Source organism: Azolla caroliniana, unplaced genomic scaffold (assembly GCF_043228905.1).
Source record: "Azolla caroliniana isolate FFs.n. ecotype wild unplaced genomic scaffold, voAzoCaro1.0.p SCAF_10, whole genome shotgun sequence".
In the NCBI taxonomy this organism is placed as follows: domain Eukaryota; kingdom Viridiplantae; phylum Streptophyta; class Polypodiopsida; order Salviniales; family Salviniaceae; genus Azolla; species Azolla caroliniana.
The window spans coordinates 19,885,195-19,899,776 of record NW_028230445.1 but is presented as its reverse complement, the minus strand read 5'-3'; the positions used below and the strand labels follow the sequence as shown (position 1 = coordinate 19,899,776).

Below are 14,582 nucleotides of genomic sequence, written 5' to 3'. Positions count from 1 at the left end.
TCTCTCTCTCTCTCTCTCTCTCTCTCTCTCTCTCTATTATACCATACATATTTTCTTAAATCATTAGATGTTATTGTAGAATGTAGAGGCTGAACACATAACCTTCCCAAACAACCTTACCAATTGAGTTACATCTATATATTGAAAAAACATACAATTACGTGTGTGAGAACACTAGAATGGTACCACAATTCAGTGTTATCACTATTACACATGTAGTGGGACACGTTAAATTGCTAACATAAAAGATGAAAGCTCCATCGAGGAAAGAATTTTAACTTGCTCCAATAAAAACATTTACCATTTTAGTACTCCCTTGAGCTTTCATATATATATATTCTAACTCCATGCCTATCATCAGATACAAAAGCAATGCATATCCCAATTATGATACATATATTAAAAGGTGGTAATGAGTTGAATACCATAATGGGAACACCTAGAAGGTTGAGGTCATATGTATATCTTCTTCAGACATCGAGACTTTGTGTTTTGAAGTATGAAAATCCCTTCTTTAGTAGGAGATGCACATTAGGAAAACTTGTATACTCAAGTCCCATGAGTAAATATTGACCCGTCTCTATAGACGCAAAATTATCTTTCGCTTCCAAGTCCCCTTGTCCAACAAGCACGTACACAATGCACAACACATGTTATCTTATTATTCACAACGTTTTAGAGCTACATCAGTTTTCTCTAATTCTTTAAAACTAGGAGAGCAAGGAGACAGATAAGAACGAAAATAGCAAAAAGAAACCTTGAAAAAATAAGTAGATATTAAAAAAGGGTAAAAAGTAAGCCAATTTACCCAACCAAAGTTAAATTAGAAATATGACTCTTCGTTGAATGTGGGTTGTGTGAGGCTCATGTTGAAGGGAGTCTGTCGAGTAATTTTGTGATGAGGCTTTGTTGCTTCATTTATACATGATGTTTTCTTGTAGCCATTGCAAAGTGGCTTGTAACATATGAGTTGTATATTATCCTATGTACTTTTTCTTAACTAATGGAAGTAGAATTTTTTTGGAGAAATACGACTCTTCGTATCTTTCGAGCAAGAACACAACTAAGTGATCCAAATGGAAAATCCAATGACAATTTACCCCAATGTACATAAGTATGGGTTGGGTACATGGGGGTGCAAGTTTGACATGAACTCGAAGGTCATCGACATTTACATTTACATAAATGAACATTTTGGCACAAGTGGACACTTGGGCATGATGTTCATAATGGACACTTGGACTCAAGTGTTTTCAAGAGGTAGGGATTTTTACCACCAATTGTTAGATACATTTAATCCTATTTAGGTTGTTGTTTTGGCTTTAAGGGCCAAATTTGACATAATATGTTATTCTTGGAGAGGTAGAGAGAAAAACTCTATTCTAAATCTCAAAGAATGAAGAACCCCTCTAAAAGGCATAAAAATGACCTTTATAGCCATCGCAAACTAGTGTTGCCACAAGGCTTTAGATTCTCTAGCTTTTGCTCGTGCCCTCATATCTTGCACCTAGACTTCCATCATCGTACCAATGGCAATGTCATTGATGGGTCATGAAATGTATTGCAAGTCCTTACCAAAATGTTGAAGGTGTGAATGTGGTTGTGCAAGAGGTGATAGAGTTTGAAGTACATTGAGGCAACTTCTCAATAAAGACGATTTGAGCCACCTTTTGTTATATATAGCTCTATAGTGGCAAAATATGGGTTGGAATATTGCTTCATTGCTTGGCCATCAAGGTTCGAAATTGAGATGATGTTATTTGGTAATTTGATGATGTCAATATAGTCACCAAAAGGGAAGAACAAGGCTAAGCCTCATCTCATGGATGTTAAAAGATATCTATCTATCTATCTTAATGGTACAACAATATTAATAAATGTGTGTGGAAAACATTACAATGGCGTCACTACTAAATGGGTAGTGGGACACCAAAAGAATTTTCATTTGCTCCAATAAACAAAATTGTGATATCATAATTCACTTCAACTTTGATAGATATGCTCTAACTCCATTATTGTGAGGGCAATATTTGATGTATCATGTAACTATACCCTTAAGCCTTACTTGGGACATGATATCTTGGGCTGATAAAGATATAAAGAGGGACATACATGGTGGAAATCACATTTGATGCATTGACCCTAAAACAAAGGACCAATAATTATCTAAAGCTTTTCTACAAATCCAACTACATCATAATCAATTCTTAATGAGTATTCAAAGAGCAAAATTTGCAATGTCTTCCTATTTGCAATGAAATTGTCATGGACTAGTATATCAACTTCAAAAATTTCTTTGGTAATCTATTTGCATAAGATATTTACTTCGAGAAACACTTTATGCAACCCCATATCAAAGAAATTGGTTGGCATTGATAAAATGACGTAGGTACTACCATCTTTGGAACTAACTTGATTGAACCAACCTTAGCTTGAGGCATACTACTAGAATCCTAACAACATAATAACATTCAAGTTTGTCAAGCCAAGACTCTAACTGCTTGGAAGATGCCTTAAAACCATGTACGCTTCATCTTGTTGTATGTATCCAATTTATGACTAACTAATAGTGCACAATACATCCCACCATATCATGAAATTCATTAGTCATAAACAATTGTGAGACAAGAAACTCAAACTAATAAACACATCTTCTTATTGTAATTGGATCCACTATAAATAATCCCCATGTTTCACATGAAACATTCGTTAGTTGTCGCACCTTACTGTGACAATAGTTTTGACCTTGCAATGGACTGTTGATATCCAAAAAAAATTCCTCTAGTGGTATATGTTAATAAAGTATTACACCTTGAGAGAACTCAACACAACATATGAAGAAACCCATGTCAACAAAATGATTGCAAACCTCCACACATATTGGGAAGTGGTGTAAGGACTCTACGTCAAAGAATTTAAAAAGGAACCATTGCAGATTACATACATTCTATCTAGCCAACTACGAACCAAAGAAGTTTATTTAGGATCATCCATGATTGAACATTAAAGATGTAGATTCCCTAGTGTTTTCCTCTTTGACCTTGTTCCAAAGGTAACTGGAACTCAAGAAAACTTAAAACTTCACCTACCTTCATTAAACACAAAATGAAAGTAGAAGTCTTCAACAAACCTCATCTCATAAACGACATTCTTATGGACCTGGCATTTGGTGCACCTTAGGACATGCCCATGCATCTAAGATGGTTAGGTGTGCGGTTCCCAGCGGCTCTTTTAAACCCAGCATTAAGTACACTTTCACAAAACGCATTAAGTTGCATGAGATGAGTTCATAGAGTAGTTTGGACTAACTATACTATGACATTAGAACCAGTTCTTTTATTTGGTTCATATTTGAAAGCACTGCATGCATACATAAAAGACTCGTAATCGACAAAATTCATTATGACTCGTTCAGAGGAAACTTCCATGTTAAAGGATACAAAACACTTTTGTAAAGAATGAACGACATTTCTTCCCATTGGAATAATCGTGATGTGTTGTTAATCTTTATTCCCATCAATGGAACACTCTGAAAGGTTTCCAAAACAAGGAATGGAATATCGAACTGATGATTAAGTTGAATGCTTAACCAAAGCAAGTAGAATTGACACAGAGAAAGAGAGGGATACAATGTGACCAAAATAGATAGATAGCTGATGGAGCGGTTATCAGTGTGGTCATGTCATTGCACACAAATGCAATACCCATTGAAGCGTTTGCCATGGTATCACCCCATACTAGATTAAGGGGTAACACAGAATTTACAAGGTCGACTATACTGATTTTTGTATACAGGGGTGGTAGTGGTTAGGCTTTATGTAACAGAATGTGATCCAATCAAAGAAATCATCATCTCATTTGAACTCGCTTCTGAATACTGAATGTCAGGGATTGTCTACGAAATGTAAGAGAATTCCTTCGTTCCCGCCTCTGTGACACATGCAGCTTGGGGGAACAGGGTCTAGTAGGCTCCTTCAAACACCTGCAAAGAGTGGATAGCTTACTCAGCCATTAATGAAAAGTGTACAAATCAATACCATTGTAAAGTGCAATTTTTATCTTTTAGGGCGGGGATTCTGGAAAATATCTACAACCTGTTGGTGTATTTTGGAACTGTATTTTGAAAAAATGCACTATTTGCCATGTTTCTCACCTTTTAGGAACAAAAGGTTTGTCAAAAGCAGGTACTGGTCGAGCATGTGGCACCATAGTCTGCCTCATGTATTTTATAAGTCGGTCCTCCTCGGCCTGTACAAGAAGAGAGCAAGGTCGATCGTGTATGCAATTCATCCATTGACAATCAATACTGATTGTTTCAGTTCTTGTACATACCTTACGTGCAGCTTCGTATTCCTCTCGGAATCTTTTGTAATTGTTTTGCTTTTCATTTACCTACAGTAAGAGATGGTATGTCAACTATAGAACGAATGGAGAAAATTACTACCCACTCAAATAGAAGCAACACCAAATAACATATCAAAATTTCCAGAAAACAGTTGGTTCAATTTTGAATAAATCGTAATGCTACTGGCTACTAAGATGTAAGCCAAAAATGCTTATTTCAGCATCTGACCAATGAACCTTTTAGGTTTGTAAGATTTAGTTACATACCTTTCTATCAAAATCTGCCCGCTCAACTGCACGAGTGTCCACTTTTAGTGCAAACTCCTGAGTTTCTGTCAGGGGTATCCTTGACCTTTCTGGAACAAAGACTGGACCCCTGTAGCAACATAAAACAGATAATAGAATGCCATCAAATTAGAAATATTAGAATGCATCTGGCTCTCACAATTATAACGAACTAACCAAAAGATTAATGAATTAGTATGGAGAACAAAGGCTACAGTCACAATTTATCATTTACAAGTGACATTTGAGCCTTACTGCCAACCAAAAGTAAATGATGGATAGAAGTATCACCGATATGGACATATGGACATATGTCATGTTCAATTGTTCATGGTTCATATGGAAGTCTATTTAGTGATAGGAATTTTAATGAGATGCATCGATATAGAATTTTAGCATTTGAGAAATAAACATTTTGAGAAAGGTTGAACCCAACATAACATGAACTAGTGAGAGGAGAAAAATATTACAAGCAAGTAATGGGTTGCGCATGAAACTTTCTTCGTTCAGCTTCCTCCTGCTCAAGCTGAAATTTTTCTTCAGCTATCCTCGCCATCTCTTCCTCATGCCGCATTACACTTTCCAAAGAAAAGGGTAGGGGTTTGGTACATTCTTTAGGTTCAGGTTTAGCAGGTATCTGCAAGCAACAAAAATAGTTAAGATTTTCCTCTAAGAAATGTGAAAGATTTGTTCAAAAGAGTAATTAGAAGTAGAAGATTTTTATGATGTGGAAATCTATAGTTACATTCTGTGTTGAAGGTTTGATTTTTATACCAACCGTCATTAGTAACCTAACTAATTCTTACATCAGGATAATCTGTTGTATATGGCAAGGGATTAGCTTTTGGAATTCTCTGATCTCTTTCTCTGAGTTCATTCTCTTTAAGCTCTGTAAGCATGCGATCATGCTTTTTCTGCCCACGATCCTAATCAACATCTTCAAGAAATGATTAGCTATCCAACCAATTTTAAGATAAAAATGATTCTGTTTGAGTAGCATTCATAGCAAGATTAACATGAGTACCTCAGTAAGAAGATGAAATGGTTCTGGCCTTGTTGGCTTTGGAGGATGATTCTCCTGCTGAGAATTTAGAGAGAGCTATCCAAGAGAAATCAGGTAAAATCAGTACACTGAATGAAATTTTTTAACTGATTTCCGAATCACTAGAAAGGTAAAGCACCTGACTAAATAAATCTAGAGGAACTTCAGGTTGGCAATGGATTCTCTGATCAGTTGCAAAATGGAACTCCTGTTTTGAATGGATGATGAAACAATGAAATTTGATATTAGTTCTAAACATTGAGAGAATATTATTGTAATATATCGCCACATACCTCTGGCATGGTCACTTGCCGTTTAGTATTCCTGAGAATTCCCAAATCACCACGGCTAAAAAATATCTGTACCAGAAAAATGATGATTTTATTTATAAAGAAGTATCACATGATGCACATTAGTTGCTAAATATGTTTGTTATTAGTACCTTCTTATCAAGAGGTCGAGCTTTAAACTTGGGAATTTTTGCAAGTTCTTCTTGTTCCCGTTCCTCTGTGCTTTTAACTCTAGGAGAGAATTTTCAAATTAAATAACAGTATTGGAAGAATGTGCCAATTTGCTAAAAACAAATGATCATTACTTAGCAGGCCGTGCACGAGCTGCTGTTGCCAACTGTGGCTCCCTAGGCTCAGCAGGAACTGACTTTGGACGTTGTCTCAAATCCTCAAACTGTTAAGCAATGATACATTAGGGCTCATTTGAGTAAATTCCCATTGTATACATGAGCTCTTATGTGAGAAACATATCGTGATATATTTCATGGTACGCACAAGCTTTTATCAGAGAAACATATCAATATGAGCTATTAGGATAGGAACGTTTCATGGTATACACAGACTTTGATGAGAGGAACATTATATGGTGAATATGAGCTCCTATGAGAGAAACATTTAAATGAACACAATCAACATAAACTTGCAAGAGCATCACCATTGAAGAATCTGCTGAAGAAACAGATGCTACACCACAATGCTGAAGTGCACGTTCTGAAGTTCGAAGGTGAAATTCCTGGTATTAATTTGGAGGCAAATCAGCATTTTGAAAGTGAATACTTCACAGAACCAATTAGCAGATTCTGAAATTTCATTACTTGAAATTCTGGTAGTGTTGGCTTGCTCTTAGGTAAAGTAGGTAATTCTGGAGCTTCCAAAATCTAATATTATGCATTGTTAGAATGGAGATACTTCCTGATCCTGTACATATAAGTTGCAATAATGATAAAATAATTTAAAATTTTACTATAGATTCACCTTCTTATTTAGAGGGCGTGCTTTAAACTTAGGCATTTTGGCAAGCATCTCAGCTTCTAACTCGGCTGTGCTCTTGACCCTGGATTAGATTTAACAGACAAAATATAACACATTGATTTAACAAAATATAACGATATGATCTATAATTATTTTTTAAATACCTAGCCGGTCTGATCCGTTGAGCTGTCTCAAAATCAGGTTCTTTCGGCTTCGTGATCCTCAACCTTGGCTTTTCTGGTAGAAGCGGATTTCTTTCATCCTAAATTTGAAATGTAATGATTAACATCAATAACACTGATAATCAAAATGATCTCTCTTCACTTCCTTGATTCTTATTAGTGTACTTACGTGGCTCAGTCTTGTGTTCTGGAAGCATTCTCGGGTTTTCATTTGAAACCTTTGAACTTTTTCAGCCATGGAAACAAAGGGTGATCTAGGTCTGATAACCTGAAGCAATATATTTTATTAAACGTTTTGATGATAATCACTATAAACCCCTCTTTTGGCTGAGTTAAACCAACCTTTGAGACAGAAGAAACTCCAGCTCCCTTTGCTAATCGTCTTTCAGTTGAAAAATTAAAGCTACGTGGCATCGTTAAATTGGATGGTGTTTTGGTTGTATGTTTCTCGTCCTTCATATTGATGATCTGAATTTATTTGCAATAACATATTAGAAAACGATTCCAAACATAGCATGTGTATGGAAAACACGGGATATATTTACCAGAGAAGACAGCCCTAGGAACACAATTAAAAGTTAAAGTACTATACTCCATAAACTTATAAATTTGGTTTGTGCTCTATCCTCGTTAAAATCAACCTGTCTTTCTTTTTTCACAAATGATCAGCCTAAGATAAATGTTGAAATCAAAGGAATAATCAAAAGCTTCACCAGAAGAGAAACGAAAGATAAATGATGAGTTAGAACTGAGAATATATTAAAGTCATATGCAGATATTGATGAGATAAATTTGTGCCTTTGATTGTACCAGTTGTAGCTATTGTGGAAATGAACTTCCTTGACAACATTTCTATGTACTTCTCTGAGAACTCGGCACTTCCTTCAACAGTCATCGTCATCCACTATTTTATAACCTCTTTATTAAATTCGAGTACATCACTTATTTGAATGGCTATGCATCTAACAAGTACTCGCCCGAGAATAAATCCTCTTTAAATAATTATGAAGCACCGTAATTGCTAAGTTTTTACAACTTCCCAAATTCATCATTATTTGCAATATTGAGACCTCCCTTACCTGCCTAAATCGACCTCCCTCTAGTTTCTGCTTTTTTATTGCTTGCACATCGTGTCTAGCAGTTTTCTCCATGTGTGGTGGTTTCCTGTACAAATCAGTTATCAAATTTGTCAAGATCTTACTCACTCAATGAACCAATGAACACACATTATCTGCTACGGAAGATAATTCCAACCTCAATAGATAGTTCTTGGTTGATACTGGCTTCTCTGACTGTGGGATTTTCTTTGAAATTTTCTCATGAGCACGTTTAGCTGGCAGACTTCCAGGAGAAAACGATGATAGAATATGGCTTTCTGATGCCAATTCACTAGTAATACAATGTCTTGTAGGCGTACGCAGATCCACATCAACAAGGTTCACGTATGTACTACCTGCAAAAATGTAGTTCTCCATGATACTTTGTTGATTGACAGAAAATGAAATATTTATCTACGAATTTATTTCAAAATCATACAGAGGACTTACCAAGATTAATGTCATCCATACCGTTCTCATCCTCAATTATGCCAAATCCCTCCTCCATGGAGAGGCTGTGAATTTTAAAAATGTTTTAACATGCAAAGACCAAAATGATTATATCTTCTCTTATATTATATGTATAATATTTTCATGCAATATCTTTCTTTTTGTTACTTACACAGGATCTTTGAAGAGGTTTTGAGCACATTCCCTGGGTGACATAGATATGTCCATCTGTAGAGAAACAAACATAATAATTCTTTTACGCATTCTTTTCTTGTTTTTTCTCTACATGTACACCAGACAATATTCAGAACTGTTCATCCATGTGCGATGAATGCATTACCTGATCCACGTCAGGGTCGCCTTCATTTCCATCCTTTGCAAGGTTTACATCCCTTGAATGAATCGAAAATGCTGAATCATAAATAAGATGTCGTCACAATTCCATCTAAGAAAATTTCAAGCATTACAATCAACGACGTTTTTGTATTTTAAAATTTCTCGTGGAACGAATGCTCCTGTGTTTGATCAAATCAAAACAAAGATTGGCAAGCATTGGCAGTACATAGATATTTTCGGGTCGATTTGTGAATATCTAGATAAAGCTCCTCGTCAATCTTGTTATGTTTAATATTCTTTCAGAATAAAGATAGACCCGGTTGACCTTCAAATATCTTTACTGAACCACGCACTAGAAAGACTGTGCTGGATAAACTATTTACAGTACAGAAGCTGATTTCCATATACAAATTATGTCTGATAATATGAACCTCAATGTTTCCGACAATCTGGAAACGTGTTTAATCATTTTTCAGTTGGAAATGTTCAGATAAACATCTTCAAAGAGTGAAAAAGTCCATAGGTGATCTCTTGTTTACGGTCCTCCAGACGTGTAGATTATGGATACCGATCGAGCGAAGAAGCAAAGACAATAAATATTAAGAAAAGAACGAAGGAAAGAGAGTGACACTTACGCGAAGCGCCATGGCTAGCGGAGGTCTCGAACCATCGCTCCGTTTCTTCGACCTGGGAGAGCGTCTCCGAAACAGTGAAGTCGTAGTATTGGGGAGCGCAGAACTCGAAGTCGGGATCGACATGGAAGAAAGAAGAAGAAGAAGAAGAAGAAGAAGCTGCGGCTTGAGGAAGAGCCATGAAAGCAGCAAAATGGGGGGAGATGAAGGGAGGGGGGTTAAGAGAATGAAGCAAAGAAGGTAAAGACAGCAACGGCGATGGCGAAGGGAAGCATGGAGTGATTTAGGTGTAGGGTAAAGACACGGAACAAAATCACAGACAGAGGTCAGTGAGGGAGAGGGGTCTGTGTGTGTGTGTGTTCAAAATCAGAGAGAGACACAGAGAGAGAGAGAGAGAGAGTGTGTGTGTGTGTGTGTGTGTGTGTGTGTTTTGTTTTCTCTCTCGAAATGAGAGAGAGAAAGAGAGAGAGACAAATGATTTTTTCTTTTTTCTTTTTTCTTTTTCAATTTTCGTATTTTTGGATTTATCGATCTTAAGCTTTTCCTCTCAACGGTACATTTTGTTTGTGGGCCCCACAGACCCCCAAGATTTCGCCTCTGGTTTCACACCTGTCCGCCCAATCCACACGCAATCTTACCGTCTTTGTCCTTATTATTGTTCTTCAAGGACATCCCTATCCCATCCTTCAGGCTTCCGTCAATATGTATGTACATATACATATATGCACACACACCTACAAGCTCAACTTTTGGCTCGCGTGTCAAACTAACAGGAACACCTAGAAGGCTAAGCTTGTATGTGTATGCCTCGTTTACACGTTCAGACTTTTTGCTTCGGAGCATGAAGATCCCTTCTTAAGAAGGAGATGCACATGAAGAGAATTTGTGTTCTTGAGTCTCGCTAGTCATTATGTGGACTCTCTGTGGACGGTAACAAATATCCATCTCTCCATCAACTAACAAAACCCCTTGCATAGATAGAATTGTAAAGGTGAATTTATAGGGCAATTGAGTGTCACATGCATCCAACTAATAACATGTGGTGGAAGAGATGATGCGAAATGTTGCCCAAAAAAGTGTTTAGCATGTTATCAGCTCACCCTTGTCAAAGAAGTGACCTTTGTGCAACCTTCATTTGCATTGCAAAGAATACTTTTTACGTATGTGAGCTAAAGACATGGCTAACATGATTCGATATAGTCATGTTATTTATTGCTCCTATAGATATATGTTTTCCAACTTGTTTAGATATTGTTTATGTTTTTTTAAATGCGTGAGGAAAATGAACATGTCAATTTTGGGTGTGGTAAATAGTAATTACATTCAACCTTCGAATTTTCAATGTCCAAGACTTACGAAATGTTTGCTAAGCAATGGGGATCAACGGAGGCTACTTCAAAATGTTGAATGAACTTCGTTCATGTTTTGCATGTCGTGTTTTCAATGCATTTCAAGTGACTATAAGAATTCAAACTTATGACAACAAGTCAACAAAGAGTTTGCATGACTACTTAATGGTTTAAGATTGTTCCATTAAGAACTTTTTCATTTCTACAAATTTAGAATTTACCCACAAAGTTTTTTTTTTTTTCCAAAAAAACACTACTTCGCATTAGTTAGCAGATAGAATACAACAGAGTTTACTCGAATCCACAATGGGATCAACGTATACAACTTGGAGGAACAACTCCAAAACTATCAAATAAAAATAGCAAAAACTCACCCGACCCTTAACTCCAACAAAACTGAAATAAACCCCATTTTACCCCGACTCTACATCTCCCAACACTTTTCTAGCAACATTATTCGGGTAACATGACTATACTAACCCACTTTTGTTTCAATTATACATACATAATTACAACCCATGTACAATATTGGGAGCCATCGGTGGAAACAACCACCTAGGCACCTGGTAATTCTACTTAGGCCTCACCAAAGATTAGACTACCATGGGAGAACCACTCCATTTCAGCAAGAACTTTGACCTTGCCCTTTCTACTTCTTCTGATTCCCCATGAATCGAATCATGCCGACCCCGCAACCAAGCCACAAGCTCAAACCAGATATTTAACATCACCTCCCCGCATGAGAGGTTTTGCTCCTGAAAAACAAACTTACAACGCTTGATCAAGATGTACTAGACCGTTAAACACGTCACCATAAGCCAAATCTCCTCAAAAAGTTCAAAATTTGTGCCTAGTCTCACCCCATCACATTGGAACACGCTACCACCCTACACTATAAATCCATGTCCTTGTGGATTTAACTATTCACCCCAGCTTTCCCCTTTTAGAGACGGTCCTTGTATGGAGCCCCACACAACGTTCCCTTTCACACCACAGGCTACCACGATTCGAAGGCTTCTACTCCAAATGGTAATCGCCTCTATACAATTCTCAAAACAGTGAGAGATTGATTCCAAAGCATGTCCACGTAACTTACAGCCAGCCTCGCCACCACGAGAACTCAACCACTTGCCTACCGGTACCGCCTTGTGGTTAAGAAGCCACAACCAAGCCTTAATTTTTTCTGGCATATCCAATGTCCATAGTCTCCTCCAAAACGACTTCAGATCGTTGTTTGAAATGCCTTTATCCTTCCAACTATTGTGAATCATTACAACACCCACTGTTTTGGATCCTAGCTTGATATTGTACTCAAAAAACTTTTTCAAATTGTTTATTCCTGGTGTTTGTCACCATACCTCCAATGGATCCCACTCCAAATCATATAAGGGCTTGTTATCGAAAAGCCATTTTTTACAATCATGATCAAGCGTCTTAGGGTATGGGTTCAATTGCCACCTCCTACCCTCCAACACTACCACCCGCATTGCCAACCACCTGCCATCATCTGTCAAAGAACTTCGGTTACCCCACAAACGATCCTCATTAGTTTAGCACCTACCACGAATAAGTTGTACATCACCCTCACTTATAAACCAACTTGACCAAACTGACTCTTCCGCATTCAACTTACCTAATCCATCAACAACCTCATCTATCAGCTAGGTCACCTTCTCTAGTCTTCAAGTAAACCTACAACTAACAGCCTGACCCCCGCCACTTCATGCTGAAGACCTCCCAATTGTGTACCGACCTAATCTTGTACCTTAGCATCCTCCCCCAAGGCAAGTACTTTTGTTGTCCAAGCATCATACCATCTTCACTTCTAATCCTAGGGTTCCAAAATAGTGGTTGTTGTAGCCGTTCATCCAATGTTTTTGGTTGCATTAAGACCAACCCTTCTCTTAAACTTGACCATGCGTTCATTATGGCGCGAACCACCCTATCCTCCGTGCTAGCTAGTTCTTTCAAATTTTGAGCTGAATTGAACAATCACCATGTACTTGCTTGCCAAGCACCACCATTCATGGGACACCAAAGGTCAACTCTGTTCCTAAGGAGCACCTTCCAAATTCTGGTCCGGGTTGCAAACTTTGCACCAAAAGCTTACCAAGTAGAACCTTACCAAGTAGAACCATAGGAATCCTCTCACCATTGCCTTAATCTTTTTTATGCAGGCTTTATCTAACATCCAACATACCACTGAATGCCACATAAACTATGCCAATATTATCCCCAATCTTCGGTATCAAGGGGTATAACTATCGAGGAATATTTGGGAATATCATAGAAATCACTCGAAGGTTACCAATTTTCTTGTCTTCCTCCATAGCATTGAAGTTAACATGCCACTCCAACAAAATAACTCTTCCATATTTGAGCTCTATGAATTTCATATCCACGATCCGCGATACATCACCCCCCTTGACCACTTCAACATGGAAGAAATTTCGACCCATATTGTGCACATTTAGTATTTGTGGAACCAGATCCATAAGAGCTACTCGTAGCATGTCACGAACCATATCTCTATTAGGTCTACCACCAAGTAGCTTACAAATGAACGAGCATTTCCTTAATCTTTCAATCTCCACATTCCAAAAATTACTTTCATCCTCGGACAAAAAAACCTCTAGTAACTCAGAGCTCTCCTTCTTGTCCATATCCTTATCATGACCCCCTCTCGGGCATGCATTGTGCGCCTTACCACATTCTTGCAACAGATTTTCTACTTGCAACATGTCCTCTGTGGCGTCCAACTCCACAACAACATCCAACCCTTGTGATGATCCGCCTGCCTGCCCCCGCAGCCTCCCCTCACTCATCACTTGCCATCAGATTGATTTGGTATCACTAGGATTAATGCACAAAATACATGTTGGTTGTGAAAGTGTACCTTCCACATTATTATTACACCTTCCATAAGCCGCATCTACACATTAATGATGTAGTATAGGAAGTTCACTGATAGAAAATAGTCAATCAAATGCAACCTCTCAATTGTAGAACTACATTATTCTTTGTAATTTCCCACAGTATCGCTCAACTTTTGGGATGTTTACAGTGCCACGTGAATCATATTGTAATATCCTCCATGATTTAAATTTAGTGAAGTGCTTATAAATTGATATTTTGATGGTTTCTTGATACCTATATTTGTAGAAACACCTTGTGCGAAAATTTGAATCTTTGAAGTGTGGGAATTATTACATAGTTAAGTGACATTTTCATATAGTTCTCTTGCGTTAATCAAGTTGTATAGTTAAGGACATAATATCTCCCTTAAACTTATAATTTATTCACAAAATGATTTATTAAGTATGAAGCTTTTCAAATTGCATGCTTTGTTTTAGGTATGCAAATGTACGCATGGTATTTGCAACATTTTTGCATTTGACAAATTGGTTCTTGTTTGCTTTGATTCATGTGTACATTCAATTTCCAGTTGAATGAGACAACTGATTTTGTATGTTCACAACCATTTTGAGATCTTGGCCAAGTTGTATTCGAAATGTAGATATGATCATGTGTACGCCTTTTCAACTCTCGAGTCTTGGTTTAATATGAACTAATGAATAACATGAATTAAGAATCACTTACAAA

At 37.3% G+C, this 14,582-nt stretch overlaps 1 protein-coding gene across 2 annotated transcripts; it reads right to left on the bottom strand.

Moving 5' to 3' along the window:
• Positions 1–3,538: 3,538 nt before the first annotated feature.
• On the bottom strand, positions 3,539–9,928 carry LOC147859444 (protein TPX2-like). 2 transcript variants are annotated; one of them, XM_087326329.1, is made up of 23 exons: positions 9,634–9,928; positions 9,003–9,073; positions 8,835–8,890; positions 8,663–8,727; positions 8,370–8,568; positions 8,195–8,279; positions 7,458–7,583; positions 7,285–7,383; positions 7,098–7,195; positions 6,937–7,015; positions 6,777–6,839; positions 6,617–6,694; positions 6,267–6,355; positions 6,114–6,192; positions 5,965–6,030; positions 5,811–5,879; positions 5,654–5,728; positions 5,436–5,555; positions 5,100–5,266; positions 4,612–4,720; positions 4,333–4,392; positions 4,154–4,248; positions 3,539–3,982 (listed from the first exon to the last, which is right to left on the bottom strand). In XM_087326329.1, exons 1-23 carry the CDS (start codon positions 9,809–9,811, stop codon positions 3,850–3,852), a joined length of 2,259 nt encoding a protein of 752 aa, XP_087182455.1. In that variant the 5' UTR covers positions 9,812–9,928; the 3' UTR covers positions 3,539–3,849. The 2 variants fall into 2 exon arrangements, with proteins under 2 accessions (XP_087182455.1, XP_087182456.1); XM_087326330.1 differs by having other exon boundaries at positions 8,684–8,727.
• Positions 9,929–14,582: the final 4,654 nt, after the last annotated feature.